The following is a 19,131-nucleotide window of genomic DNA, read 5'->3' on the forward strand; positions in this document are numbered from 1 at the left end:
TTTGTTTTGATTCGTGTTCCTTATAAATAATTACTGTATCATTCATTATAGCTGTTAAATATAAGTTATTTTGTGATATTCATTTTTTTATAGCAGTCGATTCCCTAGGTACATGAACATCATAAAAATATATGGTACTACGCAGCCAAAAGATAATTCAACCGCTTTACTTTTCAGAAAAAAAAACAAGCCGGACTTTTTCGAAAACATTTATTTATACTATCGTTATTCGCAGAATGTCGAGCTGCAACTGAGAACCACGCATCTGAACCACATATCATATATGAAACGAAAAGTTATTATTAAACATTTATTATTTAATATGTAATGTAATATTTCACAGAGAAAGGGCATCCAAAAAAGGGCTAGAAGCTCTGTTAGTAATCGATAAACGATAGTTTTTTTGATTAGTTAAAAATAATTACCACACAAATATGCCTTCATAGCCACTGGCATAGTTTACGGCTACACACAAATACTTGAGTTCTTATACTTCTTAAAATTGGAATTGGATATCGATTCTCTGTGATTTTATTTTATTTTTATGTTTAGGCTGATACAAATTTGATTTTGACTCTAAACATATGGAAGCTGAAATTAAGTTTTCGATGTATCCGGAAACTTTATTAAAAAATCGGTGAGTTATTTTATTCAAATTATTAGATATTTTATTCACCCTTCGCTCGACCAGCCTAATATCATCAGTAGGACAAATATCAAAAAGAAAAATATGTGTTGGTCGATATAATACTGCATGCACTTAAATTCTGTTTTACTGAGTCATAATTTATTGCTACTACCATTTTATTTTCATATTTTTTACCATATTATTTTAAATATATTATAATCTGTTCTAGTATATAACATTTCACTATAATTGAATTTACCATATTTTGGGGAGGGAGGGAGCATCAGAGCATCATTGAAGTTACAACTGGACAATGAAGTGGAGTGCCAATCGGAGTCAGGAGGAAAAGTGTTAGTCGTTCGCGTCTAGTACTTTTCTCTCCAACAGTTGTAAAAGATTTGACGCGCCCTTCTTCTAACAAACCTTTCCGTGGAAAGCTCGACAAGTATTGCAAATTCTAATACTCAATCTGTTGGATCATATGGCTGGAAGGAGATTCTCTATTTCCCGCGGGTTTCGCGTAAGTGTTTCTGCTTACGGGTCCGCCACCCCCCCCCCTTTTGGCCCTTCATACAGCGGTATGTTGAATGCAGATTGGTAATAAAATTTGACCTTACTGTTGAGTGGAACCGCATGCAGAGCAAGACTCAAGCAAGGATTGGTGGCTACCTACATACATACATACATACTTCAACATATAAAAATATAAAAAAATCAAAAATACGATTTTTGAGAAAATTGATTTTTAAGCTTTATTTTCGATATATAAAAAATTACAACGTTTTTTTTTTTACAGTGTATATTTTTTTCCAGATAGTCCCAACAATAACCTAAAACTTTGAGGAAGACTCCAAACTGATCGGACAAACCGTTTCTAAGTTATATTATAATGACCGAAAATTGAAAATTATCTCATAATTTTGTATTAAAATCGCTGTATCTTTAAAATGGTAAAAGTTAGCCTGATTTTTCCGTATACCTTTTTATTGTAAATTTTGCGTACTTTCATAAAATCGAGTTTAAAATATTTAAAAAGTTTACTATGACCATTTTCAAAAATACACCTATAAATGTATAAAAAATTACAACATTTTTTTTACAGTGTATATTTTTTTCCAGATAGTCCCAACAATAACCTAAAACTTTGCGGAAGGCACCAAACTGATCGGACAAACCGTTTCTAAGTAATAATTTTTTGAAAATTATTAAGGGTTTTTTTCTTAGGCCCTTCTCAAAAGTTAGGCTAGAGTCAAAATGGCGAGCCGATGATGCAAAAAGGCATTTTTGGGCATAAAGAAAGCATGTGCAAAATTTCATCCAAATCAAAAAACACAAAAGTAAACCGACATTCGAATTCAAATGAACCGCTCATATTTGAATCGTTACGCCAGAAACGATTGACCGATTATCACATTTTTTTTCAAAAAATGATGCATAAAAATTTAAATTTGAAAAATACAACATTACACCAATAAAGTCTTTTGAATAAAAAAGAATTAGTAATCAATTTTATTTATATTTTCAAGATTCTATACCATAACGACTACGTATAACTTTTTTTTCATTTACATATTATCGAACTCTCTGGCACAACGATGAGTTTTTGAATCATTCTTCACAACACAACAGAAAATTATAAATGTTGAACAACTACCGAAAAGCTAAACATTACATATAATTTGCAATTGGATTAAATGGACAAATTGATTCATAATTAAAAACAAATATTTATCGAGCAACGGACCCATGTTCCGTAACCGGTCGTTTGAGAACGTCGCGACCCATTGGAAGCCCACACAATAGAAACCTCAGCCAGTACAGTTGCTGGCTAGTGTTGTGTGCTATTTCATTACCTAAAAAATAATGCGCTCTCGGGCTAGGCATTGGATATAAATAGAAAGCTTTGTGTTTGGATGGGCATCTAATTCTTCCGAAAGAGGTGCACTTTGCGAAAGAGGACCACGTGATTATTGAGCTGAAATCGAATTCAGGTTAAGTTCTGCGTTCATGAGTCCTCTCATGGCGTAGTGGTAATGCGCCTCAATTAGAGATCGGGGAGTCGTGAGTTCGATTCTCACTGAGAAGACGTGTAACTTTTTCGCAAATCTTCACATCAATTTGTCCATCTAATCCAATTGCAAATTATATGTAATGTTTAGCTTTTCGGTAGTTGTTGAACAAGACATGTCCCCCAATTAAAAAGTCAATATTCCACTAAGCAAATGTATATGTATAAAAGGATATTCAAAAGACGAACTAACGTTTTACTTGCGTCGCACTTCAGTTATTTCCACATGTTTAACATAAGCATGAATAAGAGCTGAATAAGTATCTTATAAAATCCTAATTCAGCTTCAGTATATTATAAGAACAGTTGATCCAATAGAGGCCAAAATGACAATTAACAAACACATTGTTCAGTAATAAATAAGCCTTGGAAAAGCGATCACACTATAGCTAAATTTCATAAAATGGACAAAATATCCGAAATTCGTGTTGAGTTCCGAACGCATTTCAAAGCTCATAACTTATGCTTTCTCAAAACGTTTTAAATAGCTGTCCAGAAAATAAACATGGTCAGCCTCAAGAATTGTAGGATTATTTTGAAAATCAAAAACAAACATTTGAGCTAATTATTCCTAGTAGGAGCGAAGTACTGACAAACAAAGCGTGATATTGACTTAATTGACATAAAAGATTTGAAGACAACATCAAAACTTCGTTTGTTCTTTTTTTTAAGGCACTTTGTGCTTGTGGCCACTACTGTGCCGGAATCAGTTGATCTGTAGCTTCTTTACCGATACAGATCTATTTTAAACTTATATATATTTACATCTACTTTCACTCTCTCCTACTCTTTTACTCTCACACCGAGCAGGTAGGAGAGAGCTCTGCGGTTAGTGAGGCTAGCTGCCTGCAAAGAGGGTGAGTTTGTCTCAGTCACCATCTGATACTGACGGAGGATGGATGTGCTCCCCAATGCACGGTCCTCCATGAAGCGTCTTCTTGTGGCTGGACGGGTTTTTTTTTGTGGAGGGGCTGGGAATCGAATCCTTGACCTTCCGCTTATGAAGCGAAAGCGTAACCTCAAGACAACACACCCCCCCCCCCTTTCGTTTTTTTTTTTTTTTTTTTTATTAGTATCATTCCAAACATTATATTCATTATTTCTTATATCTAGGTGTTCTGTGTTATTACACAACACTATCATCCTTATTTGGTAAAACAAATCTAAGATTTTATTAACATTTTTTTAACAACATATTACATTTCATTTTCCGTAGCAGTTCAGATTTTTTACAGGTGAGTTGATTTCACCTGCTTATAAGAGAAAAAAAACACTTTGAATACACTTAACCTAACTTAACCTAAACATATAACGCATTAATCGTGGCAATAGAAGATTGTAACGATTTTTGCCTGAAATTATTGATTATTTTATTTGACATTTGTTCCAATGTTTCAACATTGGATATTCTATGTAACTCATTGGTACTATACCAGGGAGGAAGCCTCAGAATCATTTTCAAAATTTTATTTTGAATTCTCTGCAGAGCTTTCTTCCTGGTATTACAACAGCTAGTCCATATTGGTACAGCATACAACATGGCTGGCCTGAAAATTTGTTTGAATATCAAAAGCTTGTTCTTAAGACAAAGTTTTGATTTTCTATTAATAAGGGGATAGAGACATTTTACATATTTGTTACATTTGGCTTGAATGCCCTCAATGTGATTTTTGAAAGTTAAATTCTTATCTAGCATGAGCCCTAGATACTTAACTTCATCTGACCAATTTATTGGAACCCCTCTCATCGTCACAACATGTCTACTTGAAGGTTTCAAATAAAGAGGTTTTGGTTTATGTGGAAATATTATTAGTTGAGTTTTAGAAGCATTAGGAGAAATCTTCCATTTTTGCAAGTATGAAGAAAATATATCCAAACTTTTTTGCAATCGACTACAGATGACACGCAGGCTTCGTCCTTTGGCGGAGAGGCCTGTGTCATCCGCAAACAAAGATTTTTGACATCCCTGAGGTAGCTCAGGTAAGTCAGATGTGAAAATATTGTATAATATTGGTCCCAAAATGCTGCCTTGAGGAACACCAGCTCTTACAGGAAGTCTTTCAGATCTGGAGTTCTGATAATTAACCTGAATTGTACGATTTGACAGATAACTTTGAATTATTCTAACAATGTATGTTGGAAACTTAAAGTTTTTTAATTTTACAATCAAACCTTCATGCCAAACACTGTCGAATGCTTTTTCCATGTCTAGAAGAGCAAGACCAGTAGAGTAGCCTTCAGATTTGTTGGAACGGATCAAATTTGTGACACGTAAAAGTTGATGAGTGGTCGAATGTCCATGGCGGAATCCGAACTGTTCATTGGCAAAAATTGAATTTTCGTTGATGTGGGCCATCATTCTGTTCAAAATAACCTTTTCAAAAAGTTTACTGATGGAGGAAAGCAAACTGATTGGACGATAGCTAGAAGCTTCTGCAGGATTTTTGTCTGGTTTTAAAATTGGAACAACCTTAGCATTTTTCCATTTGTCAGGAAAATATGCTAATTGAAAACATTTGTTAAATATATCAACTAAAAATGATAAGCTACTTTCTGGAAGTTTCTTGATGAGGATGTAGAAAATTCCATCATCGCCAGGAGCTTTCATATTTTTGAATTTTTAATAATAGTTCTCACTTCTTCCAAATCAGTCTCCCAGGCATTTTCGAAAACGTTCTCTTGATTGAGAATATTTTCGAACTCCTGAGTAACTTCATTTTCAATTGGACTAGTAAGTCCTAAATTAAAATTGTGGGCACTTTCAAACTGCATAGCAAGTTTTTGAGCTTTTTCGCAATTAGTTAGTAATAATTTGTTTTCCTCTTTCAATGCCGGTATTGGCTTCTGAGGTTTTTTCAAGATTTTAGATAATTTCCAAAAGGGCTTAGAGCCGGGGTCCAATTGAGAAATTTTATTTTCAAAATTTTTGTTTCTTAAATCTGCAAAACGTTTCTTGATTTCTTTCTGCAAATCCTGCCATATAATTTTCATAGCAGGATCACGAGTGCGTTGAAATTGCCTTCTCCTCACGTTTTTAAGACGGATCAAGAGTTTAAGATCATCGTCTATAATCACGGATTCAAATTTTACTTCACATTTGGGAATTGCAATGTTCCTGGCTTCAACAATGGAATTTGTTAAAGTTTCAAGAGCATTGTCAATATCAATCTTAGTTTCTAAAGAAATGTTAACATCAAGATTAGAGTCAACATACGTTTTATATATATTCCAGTCGGCTCGTAAATAATTCAAAGTGGAGCTGATAGGATTGAGAATCGCTTCATGCGATATTTGAAATATAACAGGGACATGATCAGAATCAAAATCAGTATGAGTAACTAATTGGCTACAAAGATGACTAGAGTCGGTTAAGACCAAGTCAATCGTAGATGGATTTCTAGAAGAGGAAAAACATGTAGGGCTATCAGGGTATTGAATTGAGAAATATCCTGAAGAGCACTCATCAAATAAAATTCTGCCGTTGGAATTACTTTGAGAATTATTCCATGACCGATGTTTGGCATTAAAGTCACCAATGACAAAAAATTTTGACTTATTGCGAGTCAATTTTCGCAAGTCAGTTTTTAGCAAATTAACTTGCTGTCCAGAGCATTGAAAAGGCAAATAGGCAGCTACGAAAGAATATTTACCAAACTGTGTTTCAACAGAAACACCTAAAGTTTCAAAAACTTTAGTTTCAAATGACGAAAACAGTTGATGTTTTATACGCCTATGAATGATGATTGCAACTCCCCCACATGCCCCATCAAGTCGATCATTACGATAAACAAAAAAGTTAGGATCTTTTTTTAGTTTGGATCCAGGTTTTAAATAAGTTTCGGTAATAACTGCTATATGCACGTTATTAGCTGTAAGAATATTAAACAGCTCGTCCTCTTTACCATTCAGAGAACGAGCATTCCAATTTAAAATATTTAAATTATTATTTGGATCCATTAGAAAAACGTAATCCAATAACAATTTGATTTGTAAATTTTACACCTACTTGGACTGCTTCAGTCATAGTGGTGGCTTTGAACATTGCATCAATCATTAGATTCAATTGTTCAGTTAGAAAATTAAAATCAGAGGCAGACATATCATCTGATGATTTCCCATTGGAATTTTCGGTAGACGAAGAAGCGTGGTAGGAGTTACCTGTGGCGGTAGGGTTTTTTCCATTTGATTTGAAACAAGTAGAATGGGTTCTCATGGAACGAATAGGGGAAGAGTTCAAATTACCTGCTACGATATCGGCAAAGGATTTACCGTGGGTAGATACATTCGAAATTGGAAGATTCGAACGGCTACCCGACGGATTAAAATTTGTTTGTGAATGAGCATGATTATGATCTTCCTGGTGGGTATGATTCATGATCAAGCGATCGTTAACTGAAAAATGAGCATTGTTCGATACTCTAACAGGCAAATTCCGGAAACGACCTTTATCGTAACGGATATTATCTTTCATCTGCCTGGCACGAGCCTCAATGACCCTTTTGCGTGAAATGCATTGCAATTGGCGCATTTAAACTTTCTGGTATCTTCTTTCACAGGACAGTCGTCCTTAGCGTGAGAAGAACCTCCGCAAATCATGCATTTAGCATCCATGCGACAATTTTTTGTACCATGACCCCACTTTTGGCACCGACGGCACTGAGTGGGGTTCTGGTAATTTCCTCCAGGTTTCTGGAAATGTTCCCACGTCACACGGACATCGAACAAAAGTTTAGCTTTTTCTAAAGCTTTAATATTATTTAGTTCTTTTTTGTTAAAGTGAACTAAATAATATTCTTGAGAAAGCCCTTTCCGAACAATGCCAGATTGGGTTCTCTTTTTCATAATGATTACTTGGACTGGGGAAAATCCAAGTAAATCATTTATTCCATTTTTGATCTCTTCAGGTGACTTATAGTCACTTGAGAGACCTTTCAAGACGACTTTGAACAAACGTTCAGTTTTGTCGTCATAAGTAAAAAATTTGTGCCTCTTCTCTTCAAGATATCTGAGAAGAAGTTCGCGATCTTTAAGAGTTTCCGGCAAAACGCGACAGTCTCCTTTCTTTGCGATTTGGAAGGAAACCTTGATTCCCCTAATGGAGTTCAAGATCTCCTGCCTAAATCCCCCAAATTCGGAACAACTGACCACGATAGGCGGCACTCTTTGCTTCCTCACTTGAACCAAAGAGCCTGGGCTAGAGGCTGCTTCGATTTGGTGTTCGGAAAATTTGTCTAGAGCATCGAACTGATTGCTCATTTCGATACAATTATTCATTTCACCCTTGGAAGAAACTTCGCATTCCGGGGAAGCGTCCTTTCTTCCATTCTTGCCACGTGTAGTGACAGTTTTAAAACCCACTTTTTTGGAAGGAAGTAGTGAATTCAGAGATTCTCCCTTCCTTTTGTTAGTTGTTGATACCATGTTTAGTTAATAAACGAGAAAGACGTGACCTTCGAAAGGTTTTTTCCCTAGACGGTGTCCAAGAAGGATTACCACCGCTAGCTTTCGCCAACGGGTCCAACGAAAAATCGAAGGCACGGGTCCAAACAAGGATCGTAAAGGGATCAATAGTAGAAAAAATAGTACTGAAAAGTACTGTTTAAGTAGCACTGAAAAGTACCGTTTTTAATTTTAGCACTGAAAAGTACTGTTTGTGTAGCACTGAAAAGTACTGTTTTATTGCTTTAGGTAGTTTTTAAGAAAACTTCCAAGAGCAGAGAGAATTCGTGTACGCACAGCACGAAGGTACGATGCGCACTGCTATTGCTAAGCTTTTTTCGCCTGCTCGGGATGATGTCCCGTACAAGAAAAGTGGAAATTTCTTTGACAGAATTGATTAAATAAATTTCTATAGCTACATTTGAAATGACATTTCTTTACAACTGAATAGTGTGATCTAAGAAAAATGATTTATATAACCATTTCTGAAAAAAAAATCCCACGCGTCAGGATATTCAAACATTTTTCTATCCAGGCGCATAGTGCTTAGAACACTTCAAATGATTAAATATATTCATACAGAGGACTATCTCTTTAATGCATAATAGGTTTATGAAAAATACAAATCAATAATATAATTAATTAATACAAATATAATTTATAAAATAAATGAATTTTAATTTAAGTTAATGAATCATTCAATTTGAAGTTTTGAACAAACTAAAACTTAATATCAAGTTAGATTTAGGTGAAGATGCATCGAAACCAAACCTCAAATTTTCAAGAACACAAATCTAGAGAACTAAATACCCGTTCAAGCTGAAAACTTAATCGATTGGTCACCACCAGCTTAGGTTTTCAGCTCGAACCGCTGCGCTGTCTGGTTCTCTAGATTTGTGCTCTTGAAAATTTGAGGTTTGGCTTCGATGCATGTTCACCTTAATCATTTCAGACTGATTTCACTTTTTGTAAATAAACATTATTTTTGACCATCATTGACATTAATTTTCTCACTGTGCGCTAAAAATAGCCGACTGAACTCAGCTTGGATCAGCACTAAACAGCAGCTAAATAATATACTTATTCAGTTGTTAATAAGCGTACAATGTGTTGATTAGACGATGTCGAATAGAACCTCAAACATGATCAATATTCAGCTATGAGAGGTTTATATTTTGCACTGGACGATTGGAAGGTCTCGAGTTCGAATCCAGTATCCAGGCGGTTTTTAAATATAGTTGTTATATCATGATAATTGTGCACACTACATTTGAAGCGCCCAGGAAAATATTTTTTTTTGTTTTTAATTATTTTTGGACCAGTCGTATAAAAACTGAACTAAATACTTGTAAAACGTTCTAAGAGCTGAAAAATAAATTTGGAATTCAACGACATGCTTTAAAGTTTCTCCAACAACAACGAACAACGTGAACAACGCCTGAACAAAGGTTAGCCATGAAAATTATTAAAATGTTATTAAACATGATGCTGAATAAAACTGCCATAATGGTGTTTGTTAACCCGTATAGGCCTGAGTGAAAGCAAAAATTCTGAAACCCTCACCGCTCAGAGAGCTCTCAACGGATTCAAATGATTTTTTGTCAGTTCACTGGCCCACATATCTAGTTTCTAGAAGTGGCCAGAGGAACTCGGTAATGTTCCTGTGGCCGGAGTTATTCCGGTGGGTCACTGGGTCAAGTCGGGTAAAAAAGAACTATTTTTGGGACATGCCAAGTTACCTTTATTTATTTGTAATAACAATAATTTTAATTTACATAAATCATTAAGATCTGACATTCAACATTATAAATGAAAAGTTTTGCACCGTTTAAAATATACCGGATGTGGCCATTCGGACGTTATGCCCGGAAGAACCGGCTATAGATTTGTTGGATACTAATTCGTTTCAATTCTCGAAAAGTAGAAATCAAACATAATTGTGCATTAAAGGTGATTATAAAACGAAGCCAAACTTTGAATTTTCAAGAGCACAAGACTGGAGAATCTGTCACCAGTTTGCGTTGAAAAACCAATCAAATTGCTTGCTTGCTGGAGGTGAACAATGGGATAAATTTTCAACGCGGAGCGCTTTTCGGTTCTTTCGTCTTGTGCTCTTGAAAATTTGAGGTGTGGCTTCGTTCTATAATCACCTTAAATGCATTCCCATAAGCTTGGCACAGATGTTCAGATACAAATTGGCCACTTGATTATAAGTTTGAGGCGTCCCGGGACCCAAAAATGGTTATTTGTAGGATTAATCAAATGCAATATTCATAGTTACCCAATTCAAACGTTTCTCAAAAGATTTACACTGATGCAATTTTCTTAAAATTCCGTCATGTAGTGGCCACATTATAACCGATTCCGTCAAAAAATCTGTGACTTGAAATTTGCCTACCTCCAGGGGCACAAACGCACAGTACCCTTCTCACCCGACCTGACCCAGTGATCCACCGGAATAACTCCGACCACTGGAATATTTCCGCGTTCCTCTGGCCACTTTTAGCAACTAGATATGTGTGCCAGTGTACTGACAAAATATCATTTGAATCCATTAAGAATTCGCTGAGCGGTGAGAGTTTTAAAGTTTTTGCTTTCACTCAGGCCTATACGGGTTAAATGAGTGAATGTTAGTTGGGTAGCGTTCCTCGACTGTAGCAGCAACGTGTAGTTTCTGCCAACGAAGTCTGGCGGAACAACAGTCTGGTTCACCTTGGTCTCCTGCAAAGCTACGACGCACGGTTCGTGGTCGGAGATCAGTGTTGCTCAGACTCATTTACCCGAAAATAACATTTTCCGAACTACGAAGCCACGAACTACTACAACTATGCTCTATTCTCCTAAGATAGAAATGCAGATGGTTAAGCTTGAGTACTGCACACAAAATCGATCAATTTTGATCCCAGAGAGCCACAATTCAAGTTTCGGTGAAATGAAATGAGTGAGTGAGTGCGAATCATTTCACCGAAACTTGAATTGCGGCCCACCGAGATCGAAACTGTCGGATCCCATGTGCAACACTCAAGCCACCTCCCCCTCCATCTCAGGAATACAACGCACAGTTATAACAGTTCATGGCTTCACAATTCGAATTTCGGGGAAATGAGTCTGGTCAACACTGTCGGAGATTAGCAGCTTTAGCTCGCTGATGTTGGCCCTGAGACCACGGATCTTCCACTGGAGGGCGAAGCAGCCGCCGGAGCGACTATCCGTAGCTGATCTTGTGGATGACGAGGTTGATGTTCTTCGGTTCGGCGGGTCTGTTGTGGGAGAAAGAGGAAATGCGGTAGCCTCTGAAGACGAAAGAAACAAACTCTCGCGGAACATTACTAAAGGACCTATGTACAAATGAGAGATTCTCTTCTCTCTCGTTCTCTTTCGATTATAACAGTGGAATACTAAAGATTTTGGGAAGTTTTTCACTATAGATCGAAAGTCAATTTCCTTGACTAGCGTTTCATACAAAAAACGCAACAGAAGAGGTTAATGTGACACAGTTATTAATGAAAGAGAAAGTAAACAAAGAGAGCCTCTCAATGTTAGGTAGGTTCTTTAGTAATGTTCCGCGAGAACTGTCACTTGCCTGTGGGACGCTTTGTTCCACAGTACCAGCTGCTGTCGAAACAATTACACTAGTTCTGCCAATACCGACAACAGCCGGCACTGGGGAAGCGCTTTGTGTAATGTTTCTGCGATGAACTCTCGAAGGACCTTCTCCGGTTGATGGGGGTGATGCGGCGTATCCTGAAAGATAATCAGGCGCAGCAGCAACCATTTGCGATGCTAAAGTAGAAAAACTGACCTGTGGGACGTCTTGGCCCACAGTGCCAGCTGTTGCCGAAACTTTGTGTAGTATCGTCGCCCAGACAACCAGAAGTCGCATAACAGTTTACGAACAAAGTCGTTTATTTACACAAATTTCATCACACCCGCACAACATGGTGGATGATATCGTTTGATCGATGAGTTTCCTCGCATAAAACGCTATTTTATGAGTTCATACGTACATTTCGTTTCGTCCCGTATACTCGTACAACGTAAGTCGGATCAATCCGTAGCAGCTGTCAAATCAATTTTGTTATCATAAATTAAGTCGCATAAGAGTACAAACTAGTTCGCAATAAAATTTACACACTCGCATTACATGTTAGTTTTCATCATATAAAATATGCACGTATATCGCCTCCACTTTTGTACGCATAAGGCCTTTTCGCAACATCTTATATGTGAAACTTTGCGCATTTAAGCATCGCATAACGCAAAAGGTGATTTCGTTATATGTACATTCTGGTTGTCTGGGCGGTGATTTGGCACTGGGGAAAGACTTTGTGTAGTATCGTCGGCGTTCTCGTTGTTGGTTTCGATGCTGTTGCTTGATATTGGTACAGAGTGGATGGTACCTCGGTGGTTCTGCAATATCGTGGTGTCGTGTGGGATTCCATCGGCTACGGAGGTGAACTCGTCATCAACGGGTTGGGGTAAGACGTCCCCGATGACTCCTTCTGCCTGCCGTACTTGCGTCGGAAAAGGTACTACACTTTCCCTACTTCCGAACCGAAAAGTCTCGTTGTCAGTGTTCGTGCGAAGGTCGTCGTTGTATTCCGAGCGTTGTTCAACTATGGGGTTATCGAAGACGCTGGTTAGGAGGTGTCTCCGATACCTCAGACTCTTCGCCGGAATACTCCATCTGAGTCAGGTCATGGGTAGTGGGTGCGGTCTTCTTCGGAGGCGGGCTGGTATCTGGCGAGGTGGCTGGTTTGGGGTAGACAAATTTTGAAGGTCTTCCGCGCTTGGTCTCCTGAACGGCCGGGGAGTTGTTCCTTGAGCGTGTCATCGGGCCAGCCGTCGACTGGGCCACTCGTTGCTCTCGGCTGTGGCGGGGCTTCTCAACGACGACGGTTTCGCTCACATGATGCACTCTTTCTGGGATAGACTGCTGCTTGACCTGCTTGATGAAAGCCATCATCTGCTCGATCCTCTCCTCTTTCTTTTTGTTGTCTTCCTGTAACCTGGCGATTTCATTATCTTTTTAGAGCATGGCCGCTTCCAGCTCCTTCAGCTTCCTCTCGCTCTGTTGGGCCGCTATCTGGGCGAAGCTACCAGCTTGTTGCTCCACGCGTTTTCTGGCCTCCGGGAAAATCAGGTTTCAAATTGTTTTGTTTTGAAATCTTAAATTTTCTAAATGTATTTTACAATATTTGTATCTTTATTTTTGAATGTATACATATCGTATAGATCTCTGCGTAAAAATCTTCTCTTACCTATCACTCTCAAAAATGTTGTAAACAACAAGTAAGAGTGTAAATGCCGCATAATATCGAAACAGCGCAGTTCCCTATATAGTTTATTTTTAAAGCGGTTCTTTATTATATAATTTTATGTAAAGTTCTACAAGATTTTGTCAATAACTAAAGTCGATGATAACGGCATACCACGATGGGCTAGTCATGTTATGTGAGTGGAGGTAGAAATAATGCTCAATTTGAAACCTGATAATACATTTGTGTTCATGATATGTCAAATTGGTCTATAAACTGTTGAAGTTCATCCAAATTAGTGTAACTCTAATATTCTCCTATGAACCAATATATGAGAAAAGACCAATGATACAAAAATCGACTTTTTTCAATTTTTTTCCGATGAAAGATTTTTTAATATACCGCAAGCTTTTTTTTGACTACAAAGGCTATCTTTTAGTGAAAAAAAATCAGAGGGGGTTGTGTACAAGACACGACCGCGTGACGTTAACTACGCCAAGTCATTTTTTGCATTTGAATTTTAGTCGATTTTCATAGTTGCAGCCTTCCTTTAGTTCAAACTCTAACATAATATCGTGACGGTCGCAACATTTTAGATTTTCGATTGACACCCAGTATATTGCCGTAAGACGTAGTTAACGTCAAAAGATTGAAGTTTCATGCAAGTTCGATAATATGTGTGTTTCAGCACGCCGTGCCACCCTATGTCAACATAGGGAAAAGTCTCTACATCGAAAAATTAACGTTTAAGGATCCGCAATCGTAATCACCGTCATCAAAACATCGAAACTGAAATTTATTCGAAGAAAATGTGTTCACTGTGTTTCGGTTGGAGAATAGCATACAGTGTACACATTTTAATGAACACTGTGAGGATTTTGAGAAAAAAAATGCTTTTGAAAATTATCAAATTATTGACGGATCCTATCCCCTCAACATAACATTTGTAAACACTATTTTTGAGCACTTTTTTAATTGTGTACCATTCATTTTAAGGCAACTTTGCAAAAACGTTGTTTGTGGCTCTTAAGGTGACATCTCGGAATCGAAACATGGCAGGCACCATGGCCGACTTGTGCCCCTACTCGAGATTTCATAGGCACTAATCTGCTGAAATAATGAACGCACAAAGTCAATCTTCTTATTTTAAGCTTTCTGCTAGTGCACTGTAGTTTGATGCTTCTTTCGCGAGATTTGTGCCTTCAAAGTTTTGGTACATTATTTAATTTTGATTCCAAGCTGTTTCACTTTAAGGGGGCAGGATGCGTCATTGATTTGAGAGCAAGTAGATGAAAAACCGAATTTAGTACTATACCATTTAATTTGTGTTCTTCGGCCGATACACGTATTTCAACCTCAACTGTAAGGCCGTCTTCAGTGTCGTGTACTAGACTCGACCTTATTATCAATTTCAAAAGCTTTTTTTTTTTTTGATGATTACGATGACGGATCCTTGAACGGATCCGGAAGTGACAGGCAGCACATAAATTTAGAGAATCAATCCGGTGAGTTTGTTCCAGTATGATACTTTTACTTTTGTGAGCCTTCCGGATCGTTTTTGTCCGCGTCGTGGAACTTCTGATCGTTTCTTGAACGGAAAATTTTATTTTCGGAGTTTGATAATTATGTTCAGATTGCGCATTCTGTCCGGGCGGGTGTTACGCAACTAACAATCGGTTGTGGATGCTTTACAACCGTTCGATGACCCTGGAGGGATCGATTCTGCTTTTCGTATAATTTTGAGCAGAAAAACCGACTGTGTTATCCTAGGGTGTTTAGTTCGAACGCGCTTCCTTTCGTTTTTCGATTATCTAAAAATACAGTACCACCCAGTTTTTCAATGGGCACAGTACAGTTTTTCAATAGTTGTGATTTTTTTACGCGTATCGTTATTTTATACAATCCGATGACCCTAGAGGGATCGGTTTTGCTTTTTACTGGTTATTGAGCAAAAATATTACTGCACAATCGACAAGCATTTCGCGAAATACTATTTATACTATAAATAAGCTATTGTTTTCGCTTTTGATTGCCGGCATTCAAAAGATTAATTTGAAAACGCTTAAACAACAAATATTTATGGTCTATCGCCAGCTTTCTAGGCGAATCCTGACAATATACCTTCCCCAACCTCCAACTCCGTAGCACTTATGAGGGTGTCGCTGAGTCGGTGGCCTCTCATTAAGTAAGTGCTACATCAACATTTCCTTCCCCTATCCCAAGTTACGGTAAAGATGGGCGTGGCTGGGAATAGCGATATTCATGCTTTTAGTATTCTTATTTATGATTTGAACAAGGTATACTCCCCTGCCTTGTTCTTGAAAGTACTCAGGATGAGATTATTAAAAAGAAACATGAATGTTGCTAGTATCCAATCTACGAAGTATACCGTAACTACGCTAACGCTAACGCTAACGCTAACGCTATTACGATGACGGATCCTTGAACGTTGAAATCGCCTCGCACTGTTCTATGTTACCCTTTACCATGTATCTTATTTACGTCGTTATTCAATTCCGTATCTTAAAGAAACGCTTTTGGTGGTGTAATAAAAGAATAAAAAAATCAGAAAAATAACTAAGTAATGGCGATTTAAAAGTTTTTGTTATAAGAAATGACGCAGAGGTTAGAGAGGTAATAGTATTTAAAAAGAAGCGTAGAATTTCATACGATTTGGCAACGAAAAACCAACATGACAAAAAGAACAAAACTGTGCTACTTTTGGCAGTTTTTTTTTTCTATTTGTCATGTCAGCTCATCGACCAAAATTAGGAAAAAAATATAAATGTTTGAAGTATGTTTCTGAAAATTACTGATTTTTTTCCGAATTCTGTGAAATTCTATCTTAAGTCACAGTAAAACATTCATCCTAAGCAAAGTTTTCAAACTTGTAAGTCCTTTTCAACAAACAAAAAAATTTTTTTTCTTTTGTGGTACACTTGCTTAGTAACTTTACGTTCAAAATAAGCATGAACGTTTTACTTTTCGAGTGGGTGTTTCGATCAATTGAGCGGTACAATTTATCATACCTACTCATCGATTAATTCAAATCAAAACTAATTAGCACTACCTACCTTATGGGAACCTCCTTCCGCCAGACATTGTGCCGCACAAGACGCAATCCGGTACAGCTGTTGGTCTTCGTGCTCATTGTGCACCAGTAGTTTATCGCAGTTGATATTATTTGAGAAAAACACTGTTATGCACAGCACTTGTACGTATTTTAAGATTATAACTTGCATCGTAATGAGGTTGGATGCACTTTTGCTTAGGAGCGCTTCAGCAATCACGATGAATCGATTCACCTCAACTACCTCTTGTCACATCTCTCACGCATAACGTGTGATTTTCCGAGCAAGCATAATCTAGAGCGTGAAAATGTCGGATCACATACATTCAGCGAGTTATTTCCACTTCATTCAACAATTTAAACATTTTAACGAGCTCGGAATATTAATTTTTTCCCTTTCACCTGAGGAAAAGTCTCTTTTATTTTTTCGTGGAAATCATTAACCAGGTTTCTTGATAAGCTGAATTTAACATGAGTTGTTCGATGCTTGATGAATTATCTGAAAGAAAGATAGAAACACATTTACATCTTACGGGAAGGATTTTTAAAAAACAATTCGTTTGCAAGTTTAGTTTAGTATATTTATATATCATGTAGGCAAATTTTCTATATCTAACATTCCTTCGAATGGTTTCCAACTGTAGACTTACTTTAAAACTAAATAATCTTAAGACATTTTGATGCTCTGTACCATATATGTACAGTATGTGAGGAACTTTTCCGCTGGTTCGTTTCCATGTTACACCCGATTCTGCTTTTGCACGGGGGATGCGTACCGTGCAAAAAAAGTTTTCAGTTCAAAATTTCAAAAACCGTGCAAAAAAAGTAACACCATTTCTCGACGTTTCAAGCAAAAATAAGGTTTGGGCGGAAAAAAATGTATGGAAACTTTTTTTGCACGGCCGTGTAAAAAAAATCCGTGCAAAAACAGAATCGGGTGTATTCTGGTTATTATTGTGCATACTGTCTATATTTTCATTGGATAATTGCCCTTCTTTCATACATAGGCTGGTCTTTTAACTAACTTTTAAATAACTAACTGATAAACAAATTTATCAACATAAATTTCAATTATAGCTACTGCCATTCCCATAGAGAATCACCCTTCGTTTATACATTTGCCGCTCTTCCAAATAATACCGACTAAAAAAATTGGCGGGAAGACTGCTAACATTGAACATTAAAAAATTTCTCTTCTTTCAAACTAAGGCTATTCTGTTGAAACATTGGGTTGTACACAAATTATTTCACGGAAAATATTGATGTAATCAATCATTTCCCCTTTTCAATTGTGTAAGGCTTGTGACGTTTCCGTTAACTCCATCCGCATTTTTTGAATGAGAATTTAGCTTGAACTTTATGTTGAATGGTATCATCTTATTCTTTTTTTTCTTGCATGATGTTTCAACTGGAACAGAGCCTGCTTTTCGATTTAATGGTTCAATGTGACAAATAAGCTTTATGCCCTCGAAAATAGAATAATTTTCATGATCCTCCTCCGTTGGGATTGGAACCCGCGACACCTAGCAATCTTGCTAAATATAACCTTTATCCTACCCACCTTATTTCTTCATGGAGGTCCTGGGTTAATTAAACACTAAGACTTATCCTGAATTGGAGAATATAATCAAAAATTCTATTCAGTACAATGCACATTGGGGAAATCCGAACCAAAAGCAGAAAAAAAATTGATAACTTTCACAACAGAAAGATTAAAAATAAGTTATATAGCTTGTTCGAAAGAAAATTTTCTCAGGAATCGATTGGTCATAATGTCATGAACGTGGGACAGTTCTATGATAAATTATGGTGCCCGTTTTGCCCCGATTCCTGGGAAAGACTAGATTTTAATGTTGATATTTCCCATGAATTTCATCATTCCTCATTCATTCATCAATATTTTACAAAGAACGTTATAAAAAGATGGAAATTTAGGGGATTTCGGGGCTAAATGTACAATGACATATTTTTGAAGAGGAATTCTTGTTTTCAATTTTTTCAACGTGTTTTTATTGAAATAAATTCTAAAACGATATGCGATAGTTTGGGTACACGAAATTGATATAGATAATCGATTGATGTTAGTCTCATTGATCGGAGATAGTGGGAGCATATTGTTATATAGCTATTTTGTCCCCATTCCCCTAAAAACTAGTTGTTTCATAATTTATTGAACAGACATCCCTGAATTAAATTTATTTCAGGGATTCATTAATTGTTTATTCAGGAGATACAATATTTAAATCATAAACCATAGGAAATTACGGGAATCTGTTAACACATAATTGACAAAATAACAAATACCGAAAAGCTAAACATTACATATAATTTGCAATTGGATTAGATGGACAAATTGATGTGAAGATTTGCGAAAAAGTTACACGTCTTCTCAGTGAGAATCGAACTCACGACTCCCCGATCTCTAGTTGGGGCGCGTTAACCACTACGCCATGAGAGGACTCATGAACGCAGAAGTTAACCTGAATTCGATTTCAGCTCAATAATCACGTGGTCCTCTTTCGCAAAGTGCACCTCTTTCGGAAGAATTAGATGCCCATCCAAACACAACGCTTTCTATATATATCCAATGCCTAGCCGAGAGCGCAATGTTTTTTAGATATAGGAATAGCACACTACACTAGCCAGCAACTGCGTTGGCTGAGGTTTC

General features: G+C 37.0%; 1 protein-coding gene across 6 annotated transcripts in view; it reads right to left on the bottom strand.

Annotated features, from left to right (window-relative positions):
* The window catches only part of LOC5574477 (tyrosine-protein kinase receptor torso), a 198,415-nt gene that overhangs the window by 157,923 nt on the left and 21,361 nt on the right, over positions 1–19,131 (bottom strand). For all 6 annotated transcript variants that reach the window (XM_021843939.1, XM_021843940.1, XM_021843938.1 and 3 more), the window contains one exon: positions 16,468–16,962. In XM_021843939.1, coding sequence (XP_021699631.1) covers positions 16,468–16,635 — 168 coding nt within the window. In that variant the 5' untranslated portion in view covers positions 16,636–16,962. The remainder of the gene's footprint in view (positions 1–16,467; positions 16,963–19,131) is intronic.

The sequence above is a fragment of the Aedes aegypti genome, chromosome 2 (assembly GCF_002204515.2).
Source record: "Aedes aegypti strain LVP_AGWG chromosome 2, AaegL5.0 Primary Assembly, whole genome shotgun sequence".
Taxonomy (NCBI): domain Eukaryota; kingdom Metazoa; phylum Arthropoda; class Insecta; order Diptera; family Culicidae; genus Aedes; species Aedes aegypti.